The sequence below is a fragment of the Balaenoptera physalus genome (assembly GCF_965194825.1).
Source record: "Balaenoptera physalus genome assembly, chromosome: 16".
Classification (NCBI taxonomy): Eukaryota; Metazoa; Chordata; class Mammalia; order Artiodactyla; family Balaenopteridae; genus Balaenoptera; species Balaenoptera physalus.
Window position 1 is genome coordinate 21,480,624 of NC_138898.1, and position 24,559 is coordinate 21,505,182.

The 24,559-nt window shown below is 48.7% G+C and overlaps 1 protein-coding gene and 1 long non-coding RNA gene across 2 annotated transcripts in view; one reads left to right on the plus strand and one right to left on the minus strand.

The window, feature by feature from the left end:
* Positions 1-24,559, plus strand: part of LOC309645412 — a 280,748-nt gene that overhangs the window by 153,717 nt on the left and 102,472 nt on the right. The window lies entirely within an intron of this gene.
* LOC309645273 (bactericidal permeability-increasing protein-like) overlaps positions 2,769-24,559 on the minus strand; it is a 34,344-nt gene continuing 12,553 nt past the window's right edge. Inside the window, exons 7-16 of the mRNA XM_082430215.1 lie at positions 19,561-19,624; positions 18,097-18,188; positions 14,706-14,882; positions 13,625-13,684; positions 12,042-12,209; positions 10,866-10,933; positions 8,670-8,712; positions 5,794-5,857; positions 4,643-4,719; positions 2,769-3,162 (exon numbers count right to left, since the gene is read on the minus strand). Coding sequence (XP_082286341.1) covers positions 3,124-3,162; positions 4,643-4,719; positions 5,794-5,857; positions 8,670-8,712; positions 10,866-10,933; positions 12,042-12,209; positions 13,625-13,684; positions 14,706-14,882; positions 18,097-18,188; positions 19,561-19,624 — 852 coding nt within the window. The 3' untranslated portion in view covers positions 2,769-3,123. The remainder of the gene's footprint in view (positions 3,163-4,642; positions 4,720-5,793; positions 5,858-8,669; positions 8,713-10,865; positions 10,934-12,041; positions 12,210-13,624; positions 13,685-14,705; positions 14,883-18,096; positions 18,189-19,560; positions 19,625-24,559) is intronic.

Consider the following 24,559-nt stretch of genomic DNA (forward strand, 5'->3'; position numbering starts at 1 on the left):
GAGGAGGAAAAAGAGGATTAGAGAGGTTAAGTACCATTTGGAAAGTTGTGCAGCCCAAGAGCGGTTGGGTTGACACCTCTTCTTCTCTTCCCCTGTAGGGTACCCCTCCTTCATATTTAAGTCAGCATTGCCAAAAGGAGCCCCAAGCGGGCAATGCTTAACCAGAAGTGAAGCTGCTCTGATGATGAGATTTTAGGCAGTCCAGAGTGGACAGTTCAATTCTTTTTTCTTTAACACCTTTATCAACATATTTCATGTATCATAACATCCACCCATTTCAAGTGTACAGTTCAGTGGGTTTTAGTATAGGGTTGGCCAAAAAATTCGCTCAGGTTTTTAATGGGAAAACCCGAACGAACTTTTTGGCCAGCCCTATATATTCACAGGGTTGTGCAACTCTCACCATAATCTAATTTCAGAAGATTTTCTGCACCCCCCCCCCCCGACAAAGAAACCCTGTACCCATTAGCCATCATTTGGAGTGAGCAGTGCTTAGCCTGAAGGGAGAAGCCGCTCCAAAAGTGGTTTTGTACGCAGCGCGGCAGATAATTGGGAGTGTGTTGGGGGGATGTTCCTCACATCAGACCTCCAAACAACTGCCTATTTCTCAGCCATTAGTAAGAGGTCTCCAGGGCACACTGTGTTCCACTCACCAGTCTTTTTTTTTCTTTTCGTTGCTGTGCATGGGCTTTCTCTAGTTGCGGCGAGCGGGGACTACTCTTTGCTGTGGTGTGCGGGCTTTTCATTGCGGTGGCTTCTCTTTGTTGTGGAGCACGGGCTCTAGAGCACAGGCTCAGTAGTTGTGGCATGCGGGCTTAGTTGCTCCGCAGCATGTGGGATCTTCCCGGACCTGGGCTCGAACCCGTGTCCCCTATATTGGCAGGTGGATTCTTAACCACTGAACCACCAGGGAAGTCCCACTCACCAGTCTTTAGATCCAAGAAATAATTGCACTTTTTTCTATAGAAAGTGGGGCAGGGGCTGCCTGAATGTTTTGGAAAGTAGAGGGTAGGTGTGGGAAGGCCTGACCATCTCCAAAGAGAGGAAGTGAGGGTGGGAAAAAGCAGGGTTATGTGCCCTTACTTATCTGTTATGCTCCCACCCCAGCCAGAGGGGTCTTTAAAAATTGTGAATTAGATTGTGTCCTTCTCCTGCTCAAAACTCTCCAATGGCTTCCCTTATTTTCTGGAACAAAATCCAGAGTCCTTAACAGTCTTCAAGGCCTCCCAGCCTCATCCCATGCTGTGCTCCATTCGCCCTCTTCCAGCCTAACAAGCTGCTTTTTTCTGTTCCTATTCAGTGCCTCCATTAGTCTTTGGCAAACAGAAGAAGTGCACCCTCTTGGAGGACAAATTAGAGAAAGGGTTTTGTTCCCTCAGCCTGGTGCCTTTTTACAGTGCACGGCCTAGGCAACTGAAACCATTAGTCCTGCCTTCAATATGCCAAGCCCCAAACAGGCAAGATTTGGACATCTGGGAGCAGTGGAAAGAGCATCGGCTCTGACGACATAAAAGGCAGGAATCCCAGCTCTGCCACTGACCAGATGTGTAATCCAGGGAGTGACTCAATCTACAAGGACTGAACAAATCTCACCCTGGGGGATGGAAAGTGCTGTGAGGATTAAATGAAATCATTAGTGTGCTGTGCTTGATCAATGTCCCTCCCTTCCCCTGTGTGGCCCCAGAGTCTCTACCTCCATTTAACAGAGAATCAATGATCTTAGCAGAAGCATGTACATTTTTCTTTTAAAATTAAAACAAGTTTTTTATCTGCTTTTCCTCACTGCAATATTTCTCTCCATTTTTACTAGCACCAGCCTGGATGAAGTCTGAAGGACAACAGACTCCTAATTTGTGCCTACCCACTTCCACTCTTGCCCTTCTAATGTTTGCAGAAGTCACATAAAAATTATTTTAAAACAAAATCTGGTCATGTCATCCGTACACCACTGCCTGCTTCAAGCTCTTCTTCATTCTTCTGGTCTCAGACCAAATGTCAACAGCTAAGGAGGCTTTCCAGGAATGTTCAACCAGTTTCAAGTACAGCGCTATTAGGACCCATCTAATGGCCTGAGATAGCCACACCTGATGTTCCATGACAGGAAATGGCCCAAAGTCCCCAGGGAAACTCACCAAGAGTCCAGCAACAGTCTGGGCTGGTGATCGGGCTTCCACACCAGCCTGGAGAGTCCTGGGGAAGTGTTAATTGCAGCTGAGAATGTGACTGACTAAAAACTCCAAAGGGCTCTGTCCCCTGGCTAAGTGCTCTGCTTTGAGCCCAATGGCTGGGCAGGAAAGCATGACTAAAAGAGCCATCAAGGTGGAGCCCAAGTGTGGGGCAGAGAAAACGGGCTGTGCAGGATAAGCGCTCAATAGCGACCCCGCGTGGTGGTGACAGGAGCAACAGCCGCGGTAGATGACTACACAGGAAGACAATGGGCGGTGCGGAATCACTGTTCAACAGCGACAGCATGTGGCAGTGGCAGGAACAACAGCCCAATGGACAGAGCCACTCTACAGACCTCTGCCTGACGTTAGGAAGACCCACTCCCTTTGGACTAAGTAAACCCCGATTATTCTTGGGAATTGTGGAACGAAGGATGCCCTCAAAAAGGGACAGTGGGAGTTTCTGCTAAGGAAGGCATGTGGGGGACTCAAGAAATTAATTAGAGAACTAAAAAGAGGTGATTGTATCTTGGCCACACTGGGTACAGCCAATGAACGAATGAATGGGCATAAAACAAGAAGAAACCATACCATCACACAGAATTCCACAGAAAAAACAGGGTTTTTGTTTTTTTAATGTTGTGTGAAGCACAAAGAGAAATATTGTGATTACAATTGAAATGCAATTCCTGGAGGAAATGTCCATGCAGCCTTAGCCCTTGAAAGAAATTCATAATCCCTAAAATACACACCACACACTTTTCCAAGGAACAAGGTTCCCATGTTTAGAACATTTCTGAATCTGAGTTCAGGGAAGTTTGCAAGAGTCTCTGAGTCAAGAGCTAGAGAGGGAAGCCTGGAGGGAGGCAGCCCGTGCCCCATGGGGCCTGTCAGGAGCGGATGCTGACAGCCCCTCACTTCGCGATGTGATTGACAGCCCCCAGCACCCATGGGGACTTCAGCCGTAGCGGACATCTGCACCGAACAGCAGGAAATCCTGGGGGAGAGATGAGAAGGCCGTCATCAGCCAGAAGAGTACTCCTCATTTGTGAATGTGGGTATGCTGGGTTTTTAGAAGGAAACTTTGGGAGCCTGTCTGTTGGGAAGGAGAGAGCGGAGCAGGCCTGTCTGCTGACAGAAAGGCAGGAGTGAGTGGGGCAGGGGGCACCTGGCATCCCACCCCTGGGGTCTGCCCATCAGTGGCTGCCAAGGCCCGTGAATCTGTCAGCAGCTTCTCTGCCAGCTGTTCTCTTCTCAGACGTGGAGACCCCCGGGCTGCTGGGAAGGCCTCCACTTGTCATCCCTGCCTCTTGGCAGCTCCAGGGAGCCCTCCTTGCAATCAAAGTTGCAAAACCACTTCTCTTTTGCTCCTTCCTGCCCTTCACTCAGGATTTTCAGAAATGAAGGAATTAAATTGTGCCTATGGGGTCATTTTTTTATTTTAAGGATGAACTTGGTAAAACATGGGGAACGTGGGGATGCGTTTCCTCTGCTCGCTCAGCTATTTCTCTACTGTCTCTTAGCCCTGGTAGTTCTCCCATTAAGTTTAAAGAATCAGGGATTGATGGGCTGGATGTTGGGGGTGAGGGAGAGGGAGGAAGCTGGGTGGAGGTTTCCCAGGAGGGCCACCGGGTCATCAGGAAGCCATGGACAGCGGTAAGGAATGTAAGAGTGGGGGATGCTTTCCTTGCAGAGTTATCAGCTTTGTTGGGACATAGTGGGTTTAAGGATGGAGGCACCGAGGAAACCAGCGTAGGTACACTTCGGGCACGTAGAAGACACTGGAAGCACGGCCGGGTCACTGGGCGGCACAAAGGTGGCTGTTGAGCCTGAGTTGATGAAAGTGACCAGGGAAAGCAATAGTGGGGGAAGGGCGGAGGCCGGGGCAGGAACCCTGGAGAACTCCCACTGGTAGGGGAAGGAGAAACCAGCAAAGGAGACCAAACAGCCCAGTGAGAGGTGGCTGGAAAACCAGGAGAGGGAATCTTCAAAGCTAAGAGAAGAAAGCATTCCATGGATGGGGAAAATAGTGTCAGATGCTGTTGGGGGTCAGGCTGAGGGAAAGGGAAGAGGAGGCCGTCCATTCCGGTATCTTAATCTGCCAGACCCTGCACTTTATACCCCAGGGCCTTGAAGGATGCTGGATGCAAAGGAAGGCATGTGACACCTATTTGTCAAGTATTTAAGTGCATCCACCTTATAAAAGAGGCTTTGGGGCCACCACATGAGTTCCATTTTTACCAAGTGGAGGTTGGGAGTGGTGCAGCCCATGGTTAAAAGCAGGGACCTGGCTTTGACTTTGGACTTCATGTAATGGCCGTGTGGCTTTTCTGAGTCTTAGCATCTGTTCTCTGTTTAGTAACAGCGCCCACCCTCTGGGATTGTTGTAAGGGTAGAAAGCGCTTGATCCAGAGCTGACATGGAGGAAGGTGGCTATTGTGATGGGAGATTTGGCGAAGGAGAGCTTGGGGACTCACCTGGTGAGGCTGAAACACCAGGTTGAAGAGCTGGATGGAGGCGGGCAGCGGGAGAGGGAAGCCTTTCTGCAGCTTCTCTGCATTGGAGGTTAAGGTAGAGGTTAAGGTTAAGGTACCTCCTCTGTAGGGAAGAGGGAGGTAGAGGGAGGGAGGGGCAGGGATCCGAGACAGCCAGCCCGGCCTGCCGGCAGCTCCCCTGGCCCGGCATGCCTGGCTCTGGGAAGAAACCTGTGAAGAGGCTGCCTGGAGTCTCCCACTCTCTCCTCCACCGCGCTCCAAGCACCCAGGACAGGTGAATTCCCGCCCCCTCAGCCCCAAGACCACCCTCCTGAGGGTGGCCGGCACTGCTGGTGCACGCCCAGCCCAAGTGACAGCCAGAGCGGCTGCTTGCTGGGCTGTGGAGGCCCCCCGGGGACATATGATGGATATGCACATGAAGCCCCTCGATGTTTAGGATGAAACCAGAAACGGGCTGTGGTCAGGGGCCAGCTCCCCCATCCCACCACATTCTGGTGTGAAACTCTGGAGAATTCTAAACTCCAACCTGGTCCCTCAGGTCATTAGGAAGCTGCATTTGTCAAGGTAGGAGGAGAAGCCAGAGTCTATATGTAATAATTTGTTGTCTTCATTTACAATTTCTAAGTGTTCTAGTTACACAGCATGTGGGCCTCTATTTGTGCCCTTGCCCCTGGCTCTGCAAAGGTCAGGGGTTTCACCAGTGAGTGAGCTGAGTGGAAGCGTTAGCCCAGGTTCGTCCTTCTTCCTTGGTCCTTCTCTCTCGGAGTTGGAAAAGGACCTAGGGCTCTGGCTTCAGGGCTGGGATCCAATCCCAGTTCCATCTCTCACCTTCTCTGTGACCTGGAACAATCACTTAACTTCTCTGATCTCCCATTTCCTCCTACAAAAACTGATGACGTTGCTATCCCCTGTCTCTAGGGGCTGTCTCAGAGGCTGGATGGGCACATAGGAGGAACTCAACCCTTTTTCCCGTCCCTTTTCTGGGTCAGGTGCCATTTGAGGTTCATTTGAGGGCAACACCTCCAGCTACCACAACTGGGGCTGGGTATTCAGTGGCTTCAGGACCGAACCCCACCCCCCGCCCCGCCTCTTCCCCAGGACTGAAAATCAATCCTTTCTCCAAAGCTCCTTACTGTTAATCTTGGGAATCACGACAGTGGGCACAACGTAGTCCATGACATTCTGCAGCAATTCAACCTGGGGATCCGGAGGAGGATGGGACGCACATCAGGGCACTGTAGCATCAGCTGTCCTCCGTCACCCTCCCTCCCACCCAGAGCAACCTCGCAGCTGGGAAAACCGCTGAGAGATGGACACAAGGGTGACGCGAAAACTCTGCAGCTTGATCAAGGTCACCAAAGTGATCCCTTTTGCTTTAAAGGTTCCAGATGCAAATCACATTCTAGACTGTAGGGGGCAAGGCTGAGGTAAGGAAGGTCATCACAGAGTATTTAAATGTGAAAAACTTTGCATAAGAAAATGCACCCGCTCAGACACTGTGGGCTAGAGAGCAAATTAGTTCAAACTTTTGGAGGGCTATTCGGCAATGTTCATCCAAAGCCTTAAAACTGTGTGTGCATGGTGGGCCAGCAAACATGCCTCTAAGGCATTTATCCTAAGGAAATGAAGTAGTGCAATAAATAGGACCAAAACAATAAATTAACAGCAACCTACACGTCCAACAATTGGGGAATCATCTGGGGAACATGGTGGCACTTTGATACTAAGAGATACTATGCACCTATTAAAAATGATATTGTAGCTATATAATTATCAGCACAAATTTTTCGTGATATATTTTTGAGTAAGAAAAAGCAGGCTAATGTATAACTGATTCACTTTGCTGTACAGCAGAAACTAATACAGCATTGTAAATCAACTATACTCCAATAAAAATTTTTTAAAAAAGAAAAAGTAGGCTACAGAAACCATGTAATTCCATTCTGTTATTAAATACTCATAGAAAAAAGTCAGGAAGGATGTACTCCAAATTATTAATTAAGTGGTGAAAACAGGAATGGTTTTTATTTTTATTTTTTTTTTGTTTTGCAAATCTGTAGGTTCTGACTCTTCTATAATGTGTATGTTTTGCTTTTGCTATAATAAAAAAATTCAGAAATAATGTAACACCCTCAAGATGATTGCCTGTAGTGGTGACATTTACAACTTGTAAATATGTACATTTTTGTTTCTAGAACAATTGAGTTTCCTTCCCCAGACTGTAATTCCCTGGGCTCATCAAATGTGGTGCCCTTTTTCTCATGAATCTGGGAACTTTAAATTTTTATTTTCTGTGGAAGCAGAAGTTAGTTACTGACTGGGTCCAGCTGCCACCATGAGAGCCTTGGCACCGGTAAATCCATGAAAATACAATGAAGGTGCTTTGGGCCCTTCTGTTTGTTGTAATCTTATCAGATGGAAATGGCTGGCTGGATTTCCATTGGATTTGGAGGGGATGTTGGGACTGACTTCAGGGCTGGGTGGCTTATAAGGCACCCACTCGGTAGAAATCTTGGGGGGCATTTCAGAGATCTAAGGAAATGTTCTCCAGAGGTTTAGCAAGAGGCTCTCTGGAAGATTCGGGCCATGTGCAGTAAAACACTGTGGACAGAATTCGCACACTGTGGCTTCTAATGGAAGTCACAAGAGCGATGCTCATTCAGGTCGGCTGTTGAAGTACACTTGACCTGCTATCTACAGGGGCAACTCCCCACCAGTGCCAGAGGGTGGTGATGGGGGAGCAGCAGGGGTGAGTCTATTTGATGACAGTCTGTGATTCCGGGTAGTGGAATCATCTACTTGGGCTGGCAAGACACCTGCCATCTCCCTCCCACCTGCCCTACTCAATCTCTAAGTGACTCTGCCATTCATTCACCCAGCTGCTCAAGCCAAAAATCTAGGAGTCATTCTTCATTGCCTTTTCCCCCACCACACACATCAAATCTCTCACCAAGCTGTAATTCTACTTCCAAAGTGTGTCTCCAATCCACCATCTTTCTCCTTCTTCCTGGCCTAGACCCAGCCTCCATCATCTCTCACATGGGCAAATGCACCTGCCTCCCCAACGATCCACATGGTCTGACTCTCATCCCCCGTAATCCGTTCCCCCCATCCCAGCCAGAGGCATCTTTTATAAAGTATAAATCAGATCATGTCACTCCATGCATGAAACGTTCAGCAGCTTCTTGCTGCCCTTTGAACACAACCTATTCTAGTCCAGAAGGCTCAGGTGAGCCAGCCCCTGCCTGCCTCTCTACACTCCCTACTTGCTTTTTCCAGCCACACTGTTTCTCTGCATTCCCCAAACATTCCAAGCTTGTTTCACCACAGGGCCTTTGCTCCTGCTATTCCCTCTGCCTGCAACAGATCTTCACCTTGCAGGCTCCTTCAGCCCAAATATCACCTCCCCAGAGAGGCTTTCCCTGATCACATGGTCTAACCCTTAACCTCCCCCATCACTTTCTACCCCACCTCCACTTAGTTTTTCATAGCATTGATCTTGACTGAAATGATCTTCTTCATTTCTTATTGTCTGTTTCTCTACTACAATGTAGGCTCTAGAAGAAGTCACTTTCTTGTCTAATTCATCAGCACATTCCCACACCTGGGGAACAGTGCCTGCCACATAGTAGGTACTCAATAAAGTAATTAACTTGTTCATTCAACAAACATCTGTTGAGCAGATTTTCTGTACCTGACCATGCACATTTAAGCCCATTTAAAACTCACCACACTAACTCAGGTGGAAAGGATTATCCCTGATTTGTGGGGAAGATATAAAGTTCACAGAGGGGGAGTGACTTGCCCAAGGCCCACAGTTAGTAAGCTTGGAGCAGCAATTCCAGCTCGGGTCTCTGTGCCCACAAAGCTCCCCACATCATTACTTCACAGGCAAATTATATGCAATGAACCAGTGGTCTGTTGAAATGATGCTATGAGCCCAGGTGCCCTCAGGACAGTTATCTCAAGATCAGAGGAAGGAAGGAGCCATCAACGGCCTCAGACTCACCGGGAAGTGGGCGATGTTTGAGTGCTTCAGTTTCAGGAGCAGCCTGTGAGAAGAGGAGGGGGAAGTTGAGACCACCATTAGCCTGACTCATATTAGAGTTCAGTTGCTGGGGAGAAGGGGCCCACTCTGGTGGATGCTGTCTGGTTTTCCCATCCTGTATCCATTCCCCCTTTCTATGGTGACAGCGCCCTGATTTTTCCTTTTGGATGGTCACCCATTCCCTACATTATTAATGCTGGGTTCTGGGGTGGGATGGCCAAAGGGCAGAGTCTATCTCCCCTGCCATGGTGATTGCTTCAAGGATTGACCTCTAGCCCATGCTGGTCCAATGAGAGCTGGTCCCAGGACTTCTGCTGGAAATATTGGAAGTGAGGTATTCTCTTTTCTCCAGCAAAATTAGGGAGATGCTGGTAACAATTTTTGCCGTCACTTGGTGACAGCCTGCTGGGAAATGAAGCCAGAATAAGGGATAGTAAAGCTAAGAGATCAAGGGAGTCAGAGTTGTAAGGATATCATTTGAGCACTTGGATCCACCCTTGCCTGAAACCCTTGGACTTTTCAATTATTTGAGCCAATAAACAATCCCATATTTACAGACTTTATGGCATCTTAACAATGATCTAGGAGATAGGTAAATAAATGACTATTTATTGAACCCCTATCATTCACTATGTTGGTTGCTTTATCCCATTGAATTCCTGTAATACCCAAGAGCCAAGGGCCATCACACTCCCATTTTACAGATGAGGTCCTTGACACTCAGAAAAGTCAAGCAATCTGCCCAAGGTCATACAGCTAGCAATCAGCCAAGTAGAATTTCAGACAGGTCTCCCTGATGCCAAAGCTTTTGTTGTCTCCAATACCCTACAAAGTTTGAAAACTCTTGCCCTATGGACTCTCACCACCCCCATCCCTGCATATTTTAGAAAGTCTGTGTTCAGCCATCACCCAGCTCTATTTTCCCCGGCTCCTCTACTTGAGAGGCCCATGGGTGTTTCCAGGAAAATTAAATCCACATGTTTCTAAAGCAGTAACACTTGCCAAAATGATGCCAGGAGAATTAAGCAGCACGTGAACCTCAGGAGCCAAACTCAAGGTTAAGAAGGACAGCTCTGTGCCAGAGAGAAGGCAGAAATGGGGAGGAATGCGGGGCAAGACTCAGTTTAAACAGTGTGAAAGTGATGAAGATGTAGACGCCAGGTTGGAATGCGGGGGTCACCGTATCGACTCTGTGCGTCTCCCTCACTCCTGATCTCTGTGTATCTCCTTGTCTCTCTCTCCTCTTTCCTCCTTTTGTGTCTCTCTGTCTCTCCTGTTAATGTGTCTCTCCATCTGTCTGTCTGTCTTGCTCTCACTCTCTCTTTCTCTGCGTCTCTCCCTCCCTCCCTTTGTCTCTCTCTGTCTCTCTGTCTCTTTCTGACTCTCCCTCATTTCTGGTTTTTCTTTTTTTTCTTTTTCTGTGTGCCCCTCTGTCTTTCTCTTTTCCTCTTGCTTACTGAGTGCTTATTGTATCCCTCGAAGTGTTCTAAGCACTGCAACACATATTAATACCTCATGTCACCCTCAAAATGATGCTGTTGGCAAAGAACAGTTATTGGGCTTATTTTACCAGCCAGGGAAACTGGCTGAAGTTTGGAGAGTTCAGTGCTTGCCAAAGGTGACTGTGTTTCCAAGGCAACAGGCTCAACCTCAGAGCCCACATCCCTAACCACAACCTCCTCTGCTGGGATTCCAACCCAGGCACGGATTCCAGGGTCTCCCAGCAGGAGATGGCTGATGAAGTCCCAAGGAAGGGTGTGAAGAAGTTGAAGTGTTCTCCAAGTGCCAAGGAAGGCCAGGGACGTGGAGTGGCTGGGGGCTGGAGCACGTTCATCAGCTGGCACTGCCCAGCCATGAGTGGACCTAGGATGGGGCGGGGGGTGACCTGGGCTGCAGGGCTTTCAGTGCTAAAACTGGGACACTGCAGACTAACCGAGATGGTCGGTCACCCTATAATGTGTGGTCTCAGGTCACTTCATCTCTGAGCATCAGTTTCACTGCTTGCAAAATGCGGATATTGTGCCCACCATGCGCTGTTTGAGACTTAAATGGGATGGATGAACAGGAAAGCTTGGCACACTGTAAGGTCATTGCTAGCCCACGGGCACCAAGAACAGATGGGCAGCCCCCTCCTCGCTTGCCCACAGGCCCACTTACTTGTCCAGCTTGAGCTCTCCAACAAGTCTGTTGGACCTGGCACGAATATCCACAGAAATGTTCATGTTCTGCAAAGAAACAATCCAGGAAGTGAAGGCCCCTGACCCAGGGGCTGGGGATTCTGCGAAGCCTCCAAGACCGGAAGGTAAGCTTCACAAAGGCTCGGCAGCGGAGCCCTCATTGTTGGGTCAGACCTGAGGGACCCACGGAGGAGAGGACTCTTCCTTTTGCAAACTTTGTGCTTGTTGATGAGTCCTGGCCTGTCAACCAATTACCATTTTCTCCCCCTGCTTCTGAGACCATTTCAGCGTTCCCAGGCCACTCCCGTGGACTGTGGGAGACAGGCTGTGGGGCTGGAGTCCAGGCCAGTCCTATTCTCACAGACATTCATTCATTCATTCATACAACGAATGTTTACTGAGTCAGGAAACCAAGACTCCCAACCTCAGCTTTCCTGCCTACTGTCTGTGTGGCCTTGGGCAACCCCCTCAGAACCCACTGAATCTGCAAAGTGGGGAAAATGGGCCTCAGCCTGAGACTGGGCAGACCTGAGTACCTCCTGGTGGGGAGAATCTGGCCCTCACCTTCAGTTGCCAGAGTGGGTGCCACCAAATGTTTGCGGTGTGACAGAGTGATCAAATGAATGAATGCACGAGTCAATCATGGAATAAATACTTGAATAAGTGAAGGATTAAACTCACAAAGGACAGAATAAAGATATGCATGGATGAATAAATGATAAAGGAATGAATGAACAAACAAATATACAAATGAATGATCAATTGAACAAAGGTATAAGTAAATGAATAATGGAATAGATGAATGTATGTATGAACCAGCAAAGATATAGTATATTTCAAGATAGCAGTCAAATGAATAATTGAATGAATAAATGAATGAACAAATCCACAAATACATAATTGAATGACCAAAGATACAAGTGAATGAATTGGAAATAGTACGCATATTTCAAGCCAACAACGGAACGAACAACGGAATGAATGAATGCCGGTAGAAGTCAGAAGCAGTAGGACAGTGGCTCCAGTCTCAGGCCCTGGAAACACACAGTCCAGGTTTGAGTCTGGGCAGGACTCACACTGGTCCCTCTGACTCTGAGGGCCATGCTCTTGGCCCTGTCCAGGGCTCCCCATCTGCTCTCACCCGGGAGCAGCTTACCATCCCAAGCAGGAAGAGGGGGGCCAAGGAGGAGTCTGGGAGGACAGCAACGGCCTGGGTATCCAGGGAAAAAGTGAGGTCAAGGCCAGTGGGGCACACGGCGACGTTCGGTGGGGAGGGGGCCCAGATGAGGAGCTGCATCTTCATGTCAGGGAACATCTTAGCCACCTGCAGCCCCCAGCGGGGACAACCAAAAAAAGGGGCAATTTTATTAAAATGTTTCTAAATCCAATCTTGTCCTGGTCCTGCATAAACACCACCAATGGCTTCCCATTGCTTTTGGAATAAATCGTAAAGACTGCATAATTCAGCACTTGGTACCCTGCCAACCTCACGCCCCATGCTTCTACCTCTTGCCCTTTAACTCCAGCCACAAGGGACTTCTCTTCCTCAAATATGACCTGCTCTCTTCCCATCTGAAACCCTTTCACTCTCTGTTCCCTCTCCCTGAATGCTTGTCCTGTATTCTTCCCTAGCTTCGCTCTTTTCCTTCCTTCAAGTCTAGAGAGCAGTGGTGGCTTCAAGGGGGAGCAGAGGAGAGCTTTGGCAACACCCCCATCTCAGCTAGCCTCCAATCCTCCCCCAGGTAAACTCACAGTCTGAGTAAAAGGAATGCTATTGTTATGCAAATGAAGCTTCAAGACAATTCCCCTGGCTCCCTACCAGTCACTCCTCTACACCAGTACCTCTTGTATAGAAATTTCTGGAAGTGCCACCACCGAAGAGGCCATTATGGACGGAAAGTTTGTGTCTCCCCGGCCCCCCCACTGCCCCCTGCAAATTCATATACTGAAGCCCTAACCCCCAGTGTGGCTGTATTTGGAGATGGGGCCCTAAGGAAGTAATTAAGGTTAAATGAGGTTATCAGACTGGGGCCTGGTCCAACAGGATTACTGTTCTAATAAGAAGAGACACCAGAGCTTTCTTGCTCTTTCTCCATGTGCTCAGAGGAAAGGCCGTCTGAGGACACAGCAAGAAGGCAGCCATCTACAAGCCAGCAAGAGAGCCCTCACCAAAAACTGAATCTGCTGGCACCTTGATCTTGGACTTCTTGGCCTCCAAAACTGTGAGAAATAAATTTCTGTTGTTTAAGCCAGCTGGTCTGTGGCATTTCCTTATGGCAGCCCAAGCAGACTGAGAGGCCTTCCTCCGCTGCCTTGTCTGAAGTGACCTCATCAACTTCAGCCAATAAGTGCTGGCTTCACTTATCACAGTCTGCATTTTCTTTTTTATTGTTCTGGGTGTCTGACAATAATGTTCTCTCTCCACTGGACTGGAGCTCCAGGAAGGCAGGGATATGGTCTGTTTTGCTGGATGCCCAGCACAGGGCCGCAGAAATGTGGTGGGCCCTCAATGAATATTTGCTGAATGGATGAACCCTCAGCATCTACCCTCGCACCTGGTCACGTGGGTGCTTGGAGCCTTTCTCTGTACTGGGGATGGGCTGCACAAAGCTATTTCCATACTCTCGGGCTGGGTTGCCTCTGGATCTGGAGAGGGGCGCTCTCGGCAGGCCACTCAGCAGAGGCCTGTCCTCCTCAGCTCCCCCAGGCCTGCCTAAAGGGGAGCAGATCCTTTCTTACCTGGGGTAGGAGGGTTCCAAAGAATGTTGTCGTCAGGAAGAACTTGGATTTCTTTGGAAACTGTAGCGAGAGAAGAAGAGAAAAGGATCTTGGAAGATTATGTCATAGATTCGGGGGCAAATTCCATATGAGGGGTGAGAGGCTGAATATACAAACAGACCATGGCCAGACCACATATGACAATAGAATGCCGACCCAGAATGGTCAGGGCATGATCAATGACCACCAGCTTCCCTATTTTTTGTATTGAAAAAGTCAAATATGCTCCTCAAACCAATCACATAGGATGCCCGGCTTCCGTTAGCCCACCTCCAGCTTCCCTGCACCGACAACCTCCATAAGAGCCTACCTGAAGCCCTCCCTTTTTTTCACTATAAAGCTTTCCTGCCCCCTGTCTGCCTTTGAGTCTCTGCCAAACGCAGTTGATAGAAGTTGACTCCCTTGCCCTGAAGAGTTCTCATTCGGGTGGTCTCTCTTTATTTCCACAGGGGGGACATGTGGGGGTCAGCATCCCTTTGGTGCCTCTACAGAGAGGGAGGATCTGGCATCCCTTCAGGGAGCAGCGTAGGAGGAACCCAGTGTGGGTGGTGACCAGGGTGGGATCAGGTTGCCCCTAGACTCTGGAGAAGATGGTCATTTCCTCATTTTACAGATGGGTAAACTGAGGCCCAGAGCAGGACTCAGCCACAAATATACAATGAGGATGATGACGATAACGGCGATATGATGATAAGGCTGGATTACAGACCGACACCTGGCAAGTACTCAGTCAACGCTGGCTGTTACTGTTAGTATTCAGAGGACTTCCTCCATGCTGATAAACCTGTGCTGGGGCTGCACCAGCATTCATATCTCATTTAACCCCTTTGGAGGAAATAGAGGAAACCTAGGCTCTGAGAGGCTGAATAACCACCTAAGGTCACCAGCTGGAAAAGAGGGGAGCCGGGATTTGAACTCAGGTCTGGTTGACTCTAGAGTCGAGACCTTGATCTCCCCAACTGTGAACCAAGACTCAGATCCAGACCGTCTACTGCACTCTGAGCCCAGAGCGCTTCACACATCTACCTCCACCTGGCCTTACCATGTCGTTGCTGAGGGTCAGATTCAGGACTCCAGCCTCTTGATACACGAGCCCGGCCGTGTTGAAAAGATATTCGGAGATGCCCAGGTACACCATGCGGTTGTGGTTGGTGGGAAGGGTCAGCGCCGGCGGGGCAAAGGGAGGGGGCCTGCGGTGGGCCAGCCTGAAAAACTCCCCCTGGGGGTGGAGGCGGCAGAGTGAGCCTGGGCATCCTTCAGGAATTACAATTCGATGTCTCCATTTCAAGAAAAAACGAGCTAAGGATACCAATCACGTATTCACAAAGGAGAAAGCCACGGCCAGAAACTAACAATAGCATCTCTCCTGGGGCTACTTTCTAAGTGCTTTTCCCACCAACCCTGTGAGGTAGGTGAGATTATACTCATTTTACAGGAGGGGACACTGAGGCTCAGGGAGGTGAAGTGACTTGCCCAAGGTCACTCAGAAGGGTAGTGGCAGAGTCAGGAACTGAACCTGGGCAGCCAGGGTCCGGCAAGCACACTCCCAACCACGCCGTTGGCTCTGCCTCAACCTTGCAAAGAAGCGCAGAAATTCTCCTAAGAGAACAAGGAGGTTCTGTTTGTTTGTTTCCATCTATCAAATTAGCAAAAATTTCAAGAGAGAGGTAAACTGTTTTAAGTGTGTGTGTATTTTAAGCTCATACGACCCAGTTTTTGGTGAAAGTATTCACATGCTGCTGGGGATTATATGTTTATGTTTCTGAAGAGCAATTTGGCAACACATTGCAAAAACAGATCACTTATTTAGCTAAAAAAATAAGAATGTTGAGTTATAAAAAAGCAAATTGTAGATGGATACATATGTCAGAATACCATTTATGGAAAATTTAAAGGCCTATAAAACATACTATATAAGAATTATTGACACACACAGGCAAGAAGGACACACAGGGACGTCATCCGTGTGATTCCCTGGAGGGTAGAGAGTCCCCAAGGGGGGCCTCAGCTATTTATTTCTACAATGTTTCATTTCAAAAAAATCAGAGGTGAGTATGACAAAATGTGTAACATGTCTGAAATCTGGGTGGTGGGTACGTGAGAATGTGCAATATTCTCTGTACTTTTGGATCATTTCATTATTTACAATGAATGACTGTGACACCCATACCATAGAATAAATACCATATGCAACTCTTAAAAATATCAGGTGTAAAAAGAAGACAAAAAAAGAAAACATAAAAGACAAAAATAAAAAAAACAGGTGGACCTATGTACCAAACAGGAACCAGCTCTAATATACATCATTAGGTGAGAAAAGCAAGTGAAGAACAGTGTGTATTCATACGTGCGAACAGATTCTCAGCAAAACTCGATGGGCTTTCACATATGTATATGTGAATGCTTAGGACCAGGAGACTGGAGGGCTAAGACCCTCCACGGCTGACGGCCATTACCTCTGGGCAGGAGCCCCGAGTGGGGATAGGGGGCAATAAACAGGACATTCTCATTCGCTAGGGATAAATAGGAATGGTTTTAATCTTTTATTCCATCGTATCACTTAGATTTTTAAAAACTATACTATTTGGTCCAGCAATTTCACTTCTAGGAAATAGTCAAAGATGGGCAGAGATCCAGCTATAAGGATATTCGAGGCAGCTCTGGTTAAACTTGTGGGAAAACTGGAAAGAGCACAGATACCCCAGGAGGGGGCACTGTCCACGTACCTTACCACAAGCTGTCCACTGAGAGACCCAAGAGCCAGTAAAAGGGCTACGGGAGGACATTTCATTGATAGATGTTCACATTATACTGTTCTGGTTTTAAAAGTTGTAAAACAGAATGTAAAATATGACTTGTATACATGCATGTGCGTGTATGTACTTCTATGTCTATATATGTGGTTTTTATGCGTATTTGTTTCTGCCTCTGTTACATGTGTCTGTGTGTGTGTGTGTGTGTGTAATTTCCTGTGTCTCAGCAGAGACAAGGATTGGAGGGTTGGAAAACTGTAACTTGTGTGTCAACAGTGCATGTCTCTGAGTTGTAATATTAGGGTAATCTCTCTTTCCTTCTTCCCTTCCTTCCTCCCTTCCTTCCCTCCTGTTTATTTCTCTGCTCCTTTGTGGTTTCTACATTTTCTTTTTGACATCAAATGTGCTTTAGAACAAACAAGTAAATAGTAAACAAACAAGCCAATCACCGATTGTGGAGGGACTGAGGTACATCCAGAGGGGATTCAGGGAGTGGGACTTATTCCAGCTGAGGAGGTCCGAGAAGGCTGCTTGGGGAGTGACAACCCAGCCCACATCCACTGGAAGATAAGAAGAAGCCAGTGGGGTAGAGGAGGGCATGGGAGGGAGGGGAGTCCAGGCAGAGGGAATGCACAGGACGAAGGCCCTGAGGTGGGAACTAGCTGGATATGTTGAGGAAGTGCAAGGCCAGTGAGTTTGGTTGGAGGGTGGGGAGTGAGGGGGAAAGTGGCATGAAATGAAACTAACTCCATCTATCCATCCATCCATCCATCCATCCAATACATATTTACTGAGCACCTATTATATGCCAAGCATAGTTTTAGGTGCTACACATACAGTAAAGAACAAAGTGGGCTTCCCTGGTGGCACGGTGGTTAAGAATCCGCCTACCAATGCAGGAGACACAGGTTTGAGCCCTGGCCCGGGAAGATCCCACATACCGCAGAGCAATTAAGCCCGTGTGCTACAACTACTGAGCCTGTGCTCTAGAGCCCACGAGCCACAACTACCGAGCCCGCATGCCACAACTACTGAAGCCCACGTGCCTAGAGCCCATGCTCCGCAACAAGAGAAGCCACCGCAAAGAGAAGCCTGCGCACCGCAATGAAGAGTAGCCCCCGCTCACCGCAGCTAGAGAAAGCCCGTGTGCGGCAACGAAGACCCAACACAGCCAAAAATAAATAAATAAATAAATAAAAAATAAAAGAACAAAGCAATCACAGCCCCTTTTCTTTCATCACATTGAGGGAGACAAGCTTGAGACCGTGTGTACTAAGTGCTGCTGAGAAAAATAAAGCAGGATATAGGGGAAGAGGAGGGCGCTATTTTAGCAACAGTGGTCTGGGAGGACCTCTTTAGGGAGAGGATATTTGAGCAAAGACTTGAAGGAGGAAAGGGAGAGCTTCTGTGGATATCTGGGCCAGAGCCTCCTGTTTAGAAGGAGCAGCAAGTGCAAAGGCCCTGGGGAGGGAGCAGTCGTAGTGCATTTCAGGAATAGCTGGAAGGCCAGTGTGACTGCAACCGGGAGAAGATGAGGAGAGTGGACAGGGGAGAGCAGTGAGGATGGATAGGAAAGGGGTGGAGTCATAAGCTCTGTCTCCAGGGATGATGGGGAGTCTGGGGGGGGAGGTGGTCTGAGGCAAAGGTGTGAGGGTGTATGATTCTTGGTGTAAGTCTTACCTTCAACAACCCATCCAGCCTATCAGCTGTGGCTTTTGGAGGTGCAACCAGAGAGTAATCGATCCCAGCCACGTTGTCTATTTTGGTTGTCACTAGGGGGAGAGAAGATGGACCATGAACTGGCTCCCCACGGCAGCATCTTTGGGGCCTGGGATGCAGGGGCAGCATCCCCTAAAGTTGAATCAAGACCTGCAGTGCTAATTCCGTTCCTACCTCCTCCAGGGAGCCCTCCCTGAGCTCTCCTTAAAGGAAAATGAGCCCACACCCCACATTCACAGATATCATCTCTCTCCCTTCTTCCAACAGCCCGGAGACGTGGCTGAAACACAGAGTCAAGGAACAGAAAGACCTGGGCTTGAATTGAAATCTATGTGACCTTGGACAAGTCCTTTCATTTCCTCTGAGCCACATTTTTTCATCTGTAAAATGGGGTACTACTAGTGACCTTGATGATGCCCTGTACCTGGTAGGAACTCAAAAGCCAGAAGGGATCATTATTAGCAGTGATAACATCCCAGGCTGAGCCCAGACTGGCTTCAGGTCTGAACGGTTTCTCTGTTTTCCAGCAGTAATCAATGAGGATTAAATAAATATTGGTTCCTCCTTTAGCCCTTCCTTCCCATGTTAGAGGGGAATAAACCGAGTCTCAGAAAAGGTAACTAGTCTAAGATGGCAAAGCTGGTGAGTGACAAGGCTGGGACTCAAGCCAAAATCTTTTTCCTGCCTGGTGAGGCCAAACCTTGGACACTGCAACTGCACTGAACACGCCCAGGAGGGGCCCTGCGCCTGGAGGGGCTGAGGCGATGCCTGGGGAAGGGAATGTATCTGAAATGGACATGTGCCATGTGCCAGCCAAACCAGGCTCCACAGGGAGGCAGCCCAGGCAGCAGTTTGGGGCACAGGCTTGCGATCCTGTTTCTGCATCTTACTGCCTCTTGACCTCAGGTAAGTCTCGGCTCCTTTCTGAGCCTCCGTTTCCTGGTGGTAAAATTGGGACAAAACAGTGATGTCAGCGGGGTGTTAGGAGGCCGAGAGGAAACCGTTCTGCTGGGTACATGACACATGGTGAGCACTCGGCCATACAGGTCCTCCCCCACCTACTGCAGCCCTTCACCGTTTACCAAGCATTTGGGGAAAGAGAAGATTGTCCCCATTTTAAAGATATGGGAACTGAGGCCCTGAGAGGGGAAGCGATCAGCCTCAGATCTCAGGCCAGCTATGTATCTCTGGCTCCAGAGAGCTGCAGGTATTTGTTGTTTGGCCCCTTCAGAGATGCTTTTCCATTAAACTTCTGGACCTGCCACAAGGACCTGGCCCAATAGGGGATCTGATGCCAATTGCCATTTGAAAATAATCGTGCTACCCATTCCCACCCAAGCCCAGGCCTGCCTAGGAAAATTGCTGGCTCCATCACACTCTCCCTGTGTCCCTCACCCCCTCCCCCTTCTACCCCAGCCTCCTTACCTGGCAGTGTCTGGAAATAAGGTTGCAGCTTGGAGGATACGGCACTGGTCACTATCTCGCAAATCTGGGGAGAACAAAAGAACTGATCAGCAAAGCTTTCCTATAGTGGAAAATGTCCTCTGAGAATAATTATCCGGACATGTTTCGCTCTTCCTGAATGTTTCCTTGAAAATCATGTAACTACTCAAGTTTCCCTTTTCTCTTTGGCCACCAGGAAGCTCAGAGTTCAACATGTAACTTTATATGACTGTATGACTGGCATGTCTGCATTTTATTTCCTACTCTGGCATGGAGCTTTCCTGATGGGTATTTATGTTTTCTATTTTTTAATGTGAGATTTTGTTTGTTTGTTTGTTTTTGTTTGCACTCAGACCCTTTGTGGAATGAGGTGGTGAAAAAACGAACAGGAGGTGGTCAGATGTCAGCCTTCCCCTGTGTGTGCTTCTAGGAGCAAGGGGCAGGCCCTCTGCTCAAGCCTGGGTGGGCACCCTCATCTTTGCCTTGTGTGGCCAGAGAAGACTTCCCAGCCGTCCCCCTCCCATAACTCATAGGGGAACAAGCACTGGTCTGAGAAGCCCTGGATCACATGCTGATTTTGTCACTGAGGAAGTTACTCCATTTCTATGAGAAAAGAGACCCTTATTTTCTCATCTGTAAAATGGAGCGCTGTGGGTTATATTTTCCATTCCATTTGCTCTTCTGGAATGTGGCCCTGTCACACCCATTGAGAGGTGGAGTCTGTGAACTCTCCCCCACAATCTGGGTGGGTGGGGTGGCTACTTGCTTCTAACCAATAGAACACAGTGGAAGTGACATTGTGTAACTTCCCAGGTGAGGTCATAAAAGGCTGTGCAGCTTCCACTTTGGTCTCTTGAGATGCTCCCTCTGGAACCCACTGATGAACTGTGCAAAGCCCCAGCCCCATGGAGGGGACACGGGTAGATGCTCCAGTCAACAGCCCCGGCTGAGCCGAGCATCACGTCTTCCCAGCCCAGGCACCACGGACATGAGAGGAGATCCCGCTGGATGACTCTAGCCCCAAGCTTTGGAGTTTTCCCAGATGAGGCATAGACATCATGGAGCAGAGACAAGCTACGCTGGTCCCACTGTGCCTGTTGATTTCCTGATCCACAGAATCCGTGAACATTATCAAATGGTTGTTGCTGGATGACACTGTATTTGGGGCTATTTGTTTCGAAGCAATAGCTGGAATAGAGGATTAAAATCACAGGCTTCCTTAATTTGACCCATTGGGGCTGATGGGGTAGGTGGTGCAGTAGGTGGTGGTGGTCAGATAAGCCCTGCCTTCACGATGTTGCTCTCCCCACGTCCTGAATGACCTCATTCATCCAACGGAGTCTCTCCTTGCCTTTCTTGACTGTTGGGCGGCCCCTGGCATGATGTGCCACTCTCTCTGACTGAGGACCCTCCCTGCTCTCCACCTGGCCCTCTACTTCCTCTTCCTCGGACACCCTGTGAGCTCCTCTTCCCTCGTGAAGATGTTGATCTCCTGGGGCTCCCCGCTCCTTCCACCCACGAGCCCCTCTGGAGCCTGCCATACATGCCCATGGCCCCTGTGGGACATTGTTGGTCCACCCCGGGCGTCCCCTGGGCTTGGTGTGACAGCTCCCTACACACCCAGCGACTCTCCCTGCCTGAGGACTTTAATACCTGGACCTCGCTCCGAAGTGCCAAGGAGTTACAGCAGCCGGAAAGAGGGGTGAGAGCTGGTGGATAAGTACACAGCTTTCCCCACCCCTTTGGGGCAGTTCCGCGGTGTGTGCCCCGAAGTCCCGCAGGACTGGGCCCTAGCTGTCCAGAGCAGTAGCTCATTCAATAATGTTCCTGTCCCCAGCTCCCTTCCCCACCCCTCGCCCGGGATCCCCGCCCAATAAACCACTAGCACCTGAATCTTTGTCTCAGCCATGCCTGGGGGCGTGGGGGCACCCTGCTTGGGTGCCCCGCTCCACGTTCCCAACCTGCGGCCAGCACCCAGACCTTGGTTTGCAGCCAGACATCTCCCCTGAGCTCCAGCCTGAGGGTCCAGCTGCCTCCTGGACCAAGTCCCTGGATATCCCACAGGCCCCCAAGGCCGGCACATCTCAACCAAACCTGTCAGGTTCCCACTCCTCCGCAGTGCTGGTCCCCCATCTGCCCAGAGGGCAGATAGGGCACCTCCACAATTCCCTCCCGCCTGCCCCACTGTCAATCAAGTTATTTTATCTAGGGGGTGGGAGGGAGGAAGGAGGGAGAAATTTTGGTTTTCCTGGAGTGTGTTTCTATCACATAAAACTCTGGTTGTCCCAAGGAGACTAAGAATGTCACTCCCAGAGAAACCCGTGCTTCTGCTCCAAGTGGCCCAAAGGTGAGAGCGGGCAGCACATCTGCAGCGAGGGGCCAGCTGGACACCTGGGCTGCCTGCCCTCCACTACTGCCCTCCAATGCCACTTACTAATGAGGGCCACCAGGGGGCTCCAAATCACAGCAAATCACACAGCAGCCTGGCGCCTGCCTGTCTGCTGCCACCCTCCTCCGCCCCCACCCCCATCCACACCCTATATAGACCCTTCCTTCCCTCAGACCCCCACTCTTCTCTCTGTATTACTGGGGAGTAGACTCCCAAACTCACTCCTCGCCATTTCCAGGCTTTCCTAACATCATGGACACTCTGATACTTCATTTATTCATTCATTCATCCATCCATCCATCCATCCATCCATCCATCCATCCATTCATTCAGGCCCATACTCTCTTCTAAACAATATCTTGGACTGATTAAGAGCTTCACCTCTGAGGTGGGGCGGCCTGGGTTTGAAGCCCAGCACTATCACTTCCTCTATCTGTGTCTCAGAGTTATTATTGTTCAGCTTGGCTGCTCTCAAGGGGTCACTCTTAAGGCATTAACAAGAAATAATCTGTTTTAATAGTCCTTTATGTTAAATACATGCTAACACTCCCCACATACTATTACTTAATTACAAAGATGGTTGAGTTATGGTTGAGCCAGCCTGGTGGGGAGCCTTCACTATTTTAGTAATCCTTACAATGGCTTGGTGAAGAAGGTATCAATGTCCCCATTTTACAGACGGTGAAACTGAGGTTTGGAAAAGTCAAGTGATTTTCTCAACATCACACAGCTAAGCCCTGGAGCCACAATCAAAACCCAGAGACTCTGACTCTGAAACCTGTTTTATAATCTCCTCTGTTATGCATTTTGACCACCAGGCATGGATTTTTTTTTTTTTTAAACTTTTGACAGAGTGCCTTCAGATAGATGATCTCATTTGATCGATGTCTCCCTACCCATGTTGTCAGTGCCTTTCACTGGGAGACCAAGGTCTCCCACCTGGAAGGCTGCACAAGCCTCCTCAGTGTCCCCAAGACTCCTGCCCCTGCTCTTGGTCCCTCCAGCCATTCTCACGGCAGCCAGAGAAATTGTTCTAAAGCACAGATCTGGCCAGGCCACCCCTTTGCCTAATACCTTCAATGGCTCCCCATTGCCCTTTGAGAAAACTCAGGCTCACTTGTCTTGGGAGACAGGCTCAGGGGTTTCCTGGAGACTGATAGTTTATTAATGGAAAACTAGCCCAAGGAACGGCCCCTTTTCTCAGCTGAAGAGGTTGGCTTGTGTGGGGAGGGGGTTAGGGTGAAGGTAGGGTTGGGAAGCGCTGGTCCGTGTCTGTCTTTCGTACCAGTTCCAGCCTCCAGCCTCAGGACATAGTTTGACCACACTCTAGTCTAGCAGCTTCCTCAGCTGCATGTTTTCTGGGTGGGTATCACCACCAAGGGGGTTCGGTGGGGGGGATGGGGAAGGAGGCTGGAGGGCTATGAGGAGAGGGGCTCAGTGTGAGAGAACGGTAGTTTCTCTGCAGGGAAGAATGATGGGGGAAGAGCAGAGGTGGTCCAAGCACGGGGGAGTTTGCTGTGGGTGTATCACATGACCCTTTCTTAGTTTCTCACTGGATCCCCAGGAAAATTGACATGACTGATTTTTAGAGCTGGACATGTGCTTTCCAAGGGCTGTGGGGGACTGCTGAAGAGGTCTGGGTGAGAGCAGAGATAAACCCACGCACATATGGTCACCTTATCTTTGACGAAGGAGGCAAGAATATACGATAGAGAAAAGACAGCCTCTTCAATAAGTGGTGCTGGGAATACTGGACAGCTACATGTAAAAGAATGAAATTAGAACACTTCCTAACACCATACACAAAAATAAACTCAAAATGGTTTAAAGACTAAATGTAAGGCCAGACACTATAAAACTTTTAGAGGAAAACATAGGCAGGACACTCTATGACATAAATCACAGAAAGATCCTTTTTGACCCACCTCCTAGAGTAATGGAAATAAAATAAAAAAGAAACAAGTGGGACCTAAGGAAACTTAAAAGCTTTTGCACAGCAAAGGAAACCATAAACAAGATGAAAAGACAGCCCTCAGAATGGGAGAAAATATTTGCAAATGAAGCAACTGACAAAGGATTAATCTCCAATATATACAAGCAGCTCATGTAGCTCAATATCAAAAAAACAAACAACCCAATCCAAAAATGGGTGGAAGACCTAAATAGACATTTCTCCAAAGTAGACATACAGATTGCCAACAAACACATGAAAAGATGCTTAACATCACTAATCATTAGAGAAATGCAAATCAAAACCACAATGAGGTATCACCTCACACCAGGCAGAATGGCCATCATCAAAAAATCTAGAAACAACAAATGCTGGAGAGGGTGTGGAGAAAAGGAACCCTCCTGCACTGCTGGTAGAAATGTAAATTGATACAGCCATTATGGAGAACAGTATGGAGGTTCCTTAAAAAACTAAAAATATAATTACCATACGACCTAGCAATCCCACTACTGGGCATATACCCTGAGAAAACCATAATTCAAAAAGATAAATGTACCACACTGTTCACTGCAGCACTATTTACAATAGCCAGGACATAGAAGCAACCTCAATGTCCATCGACAGATGAATGGATAAAGATG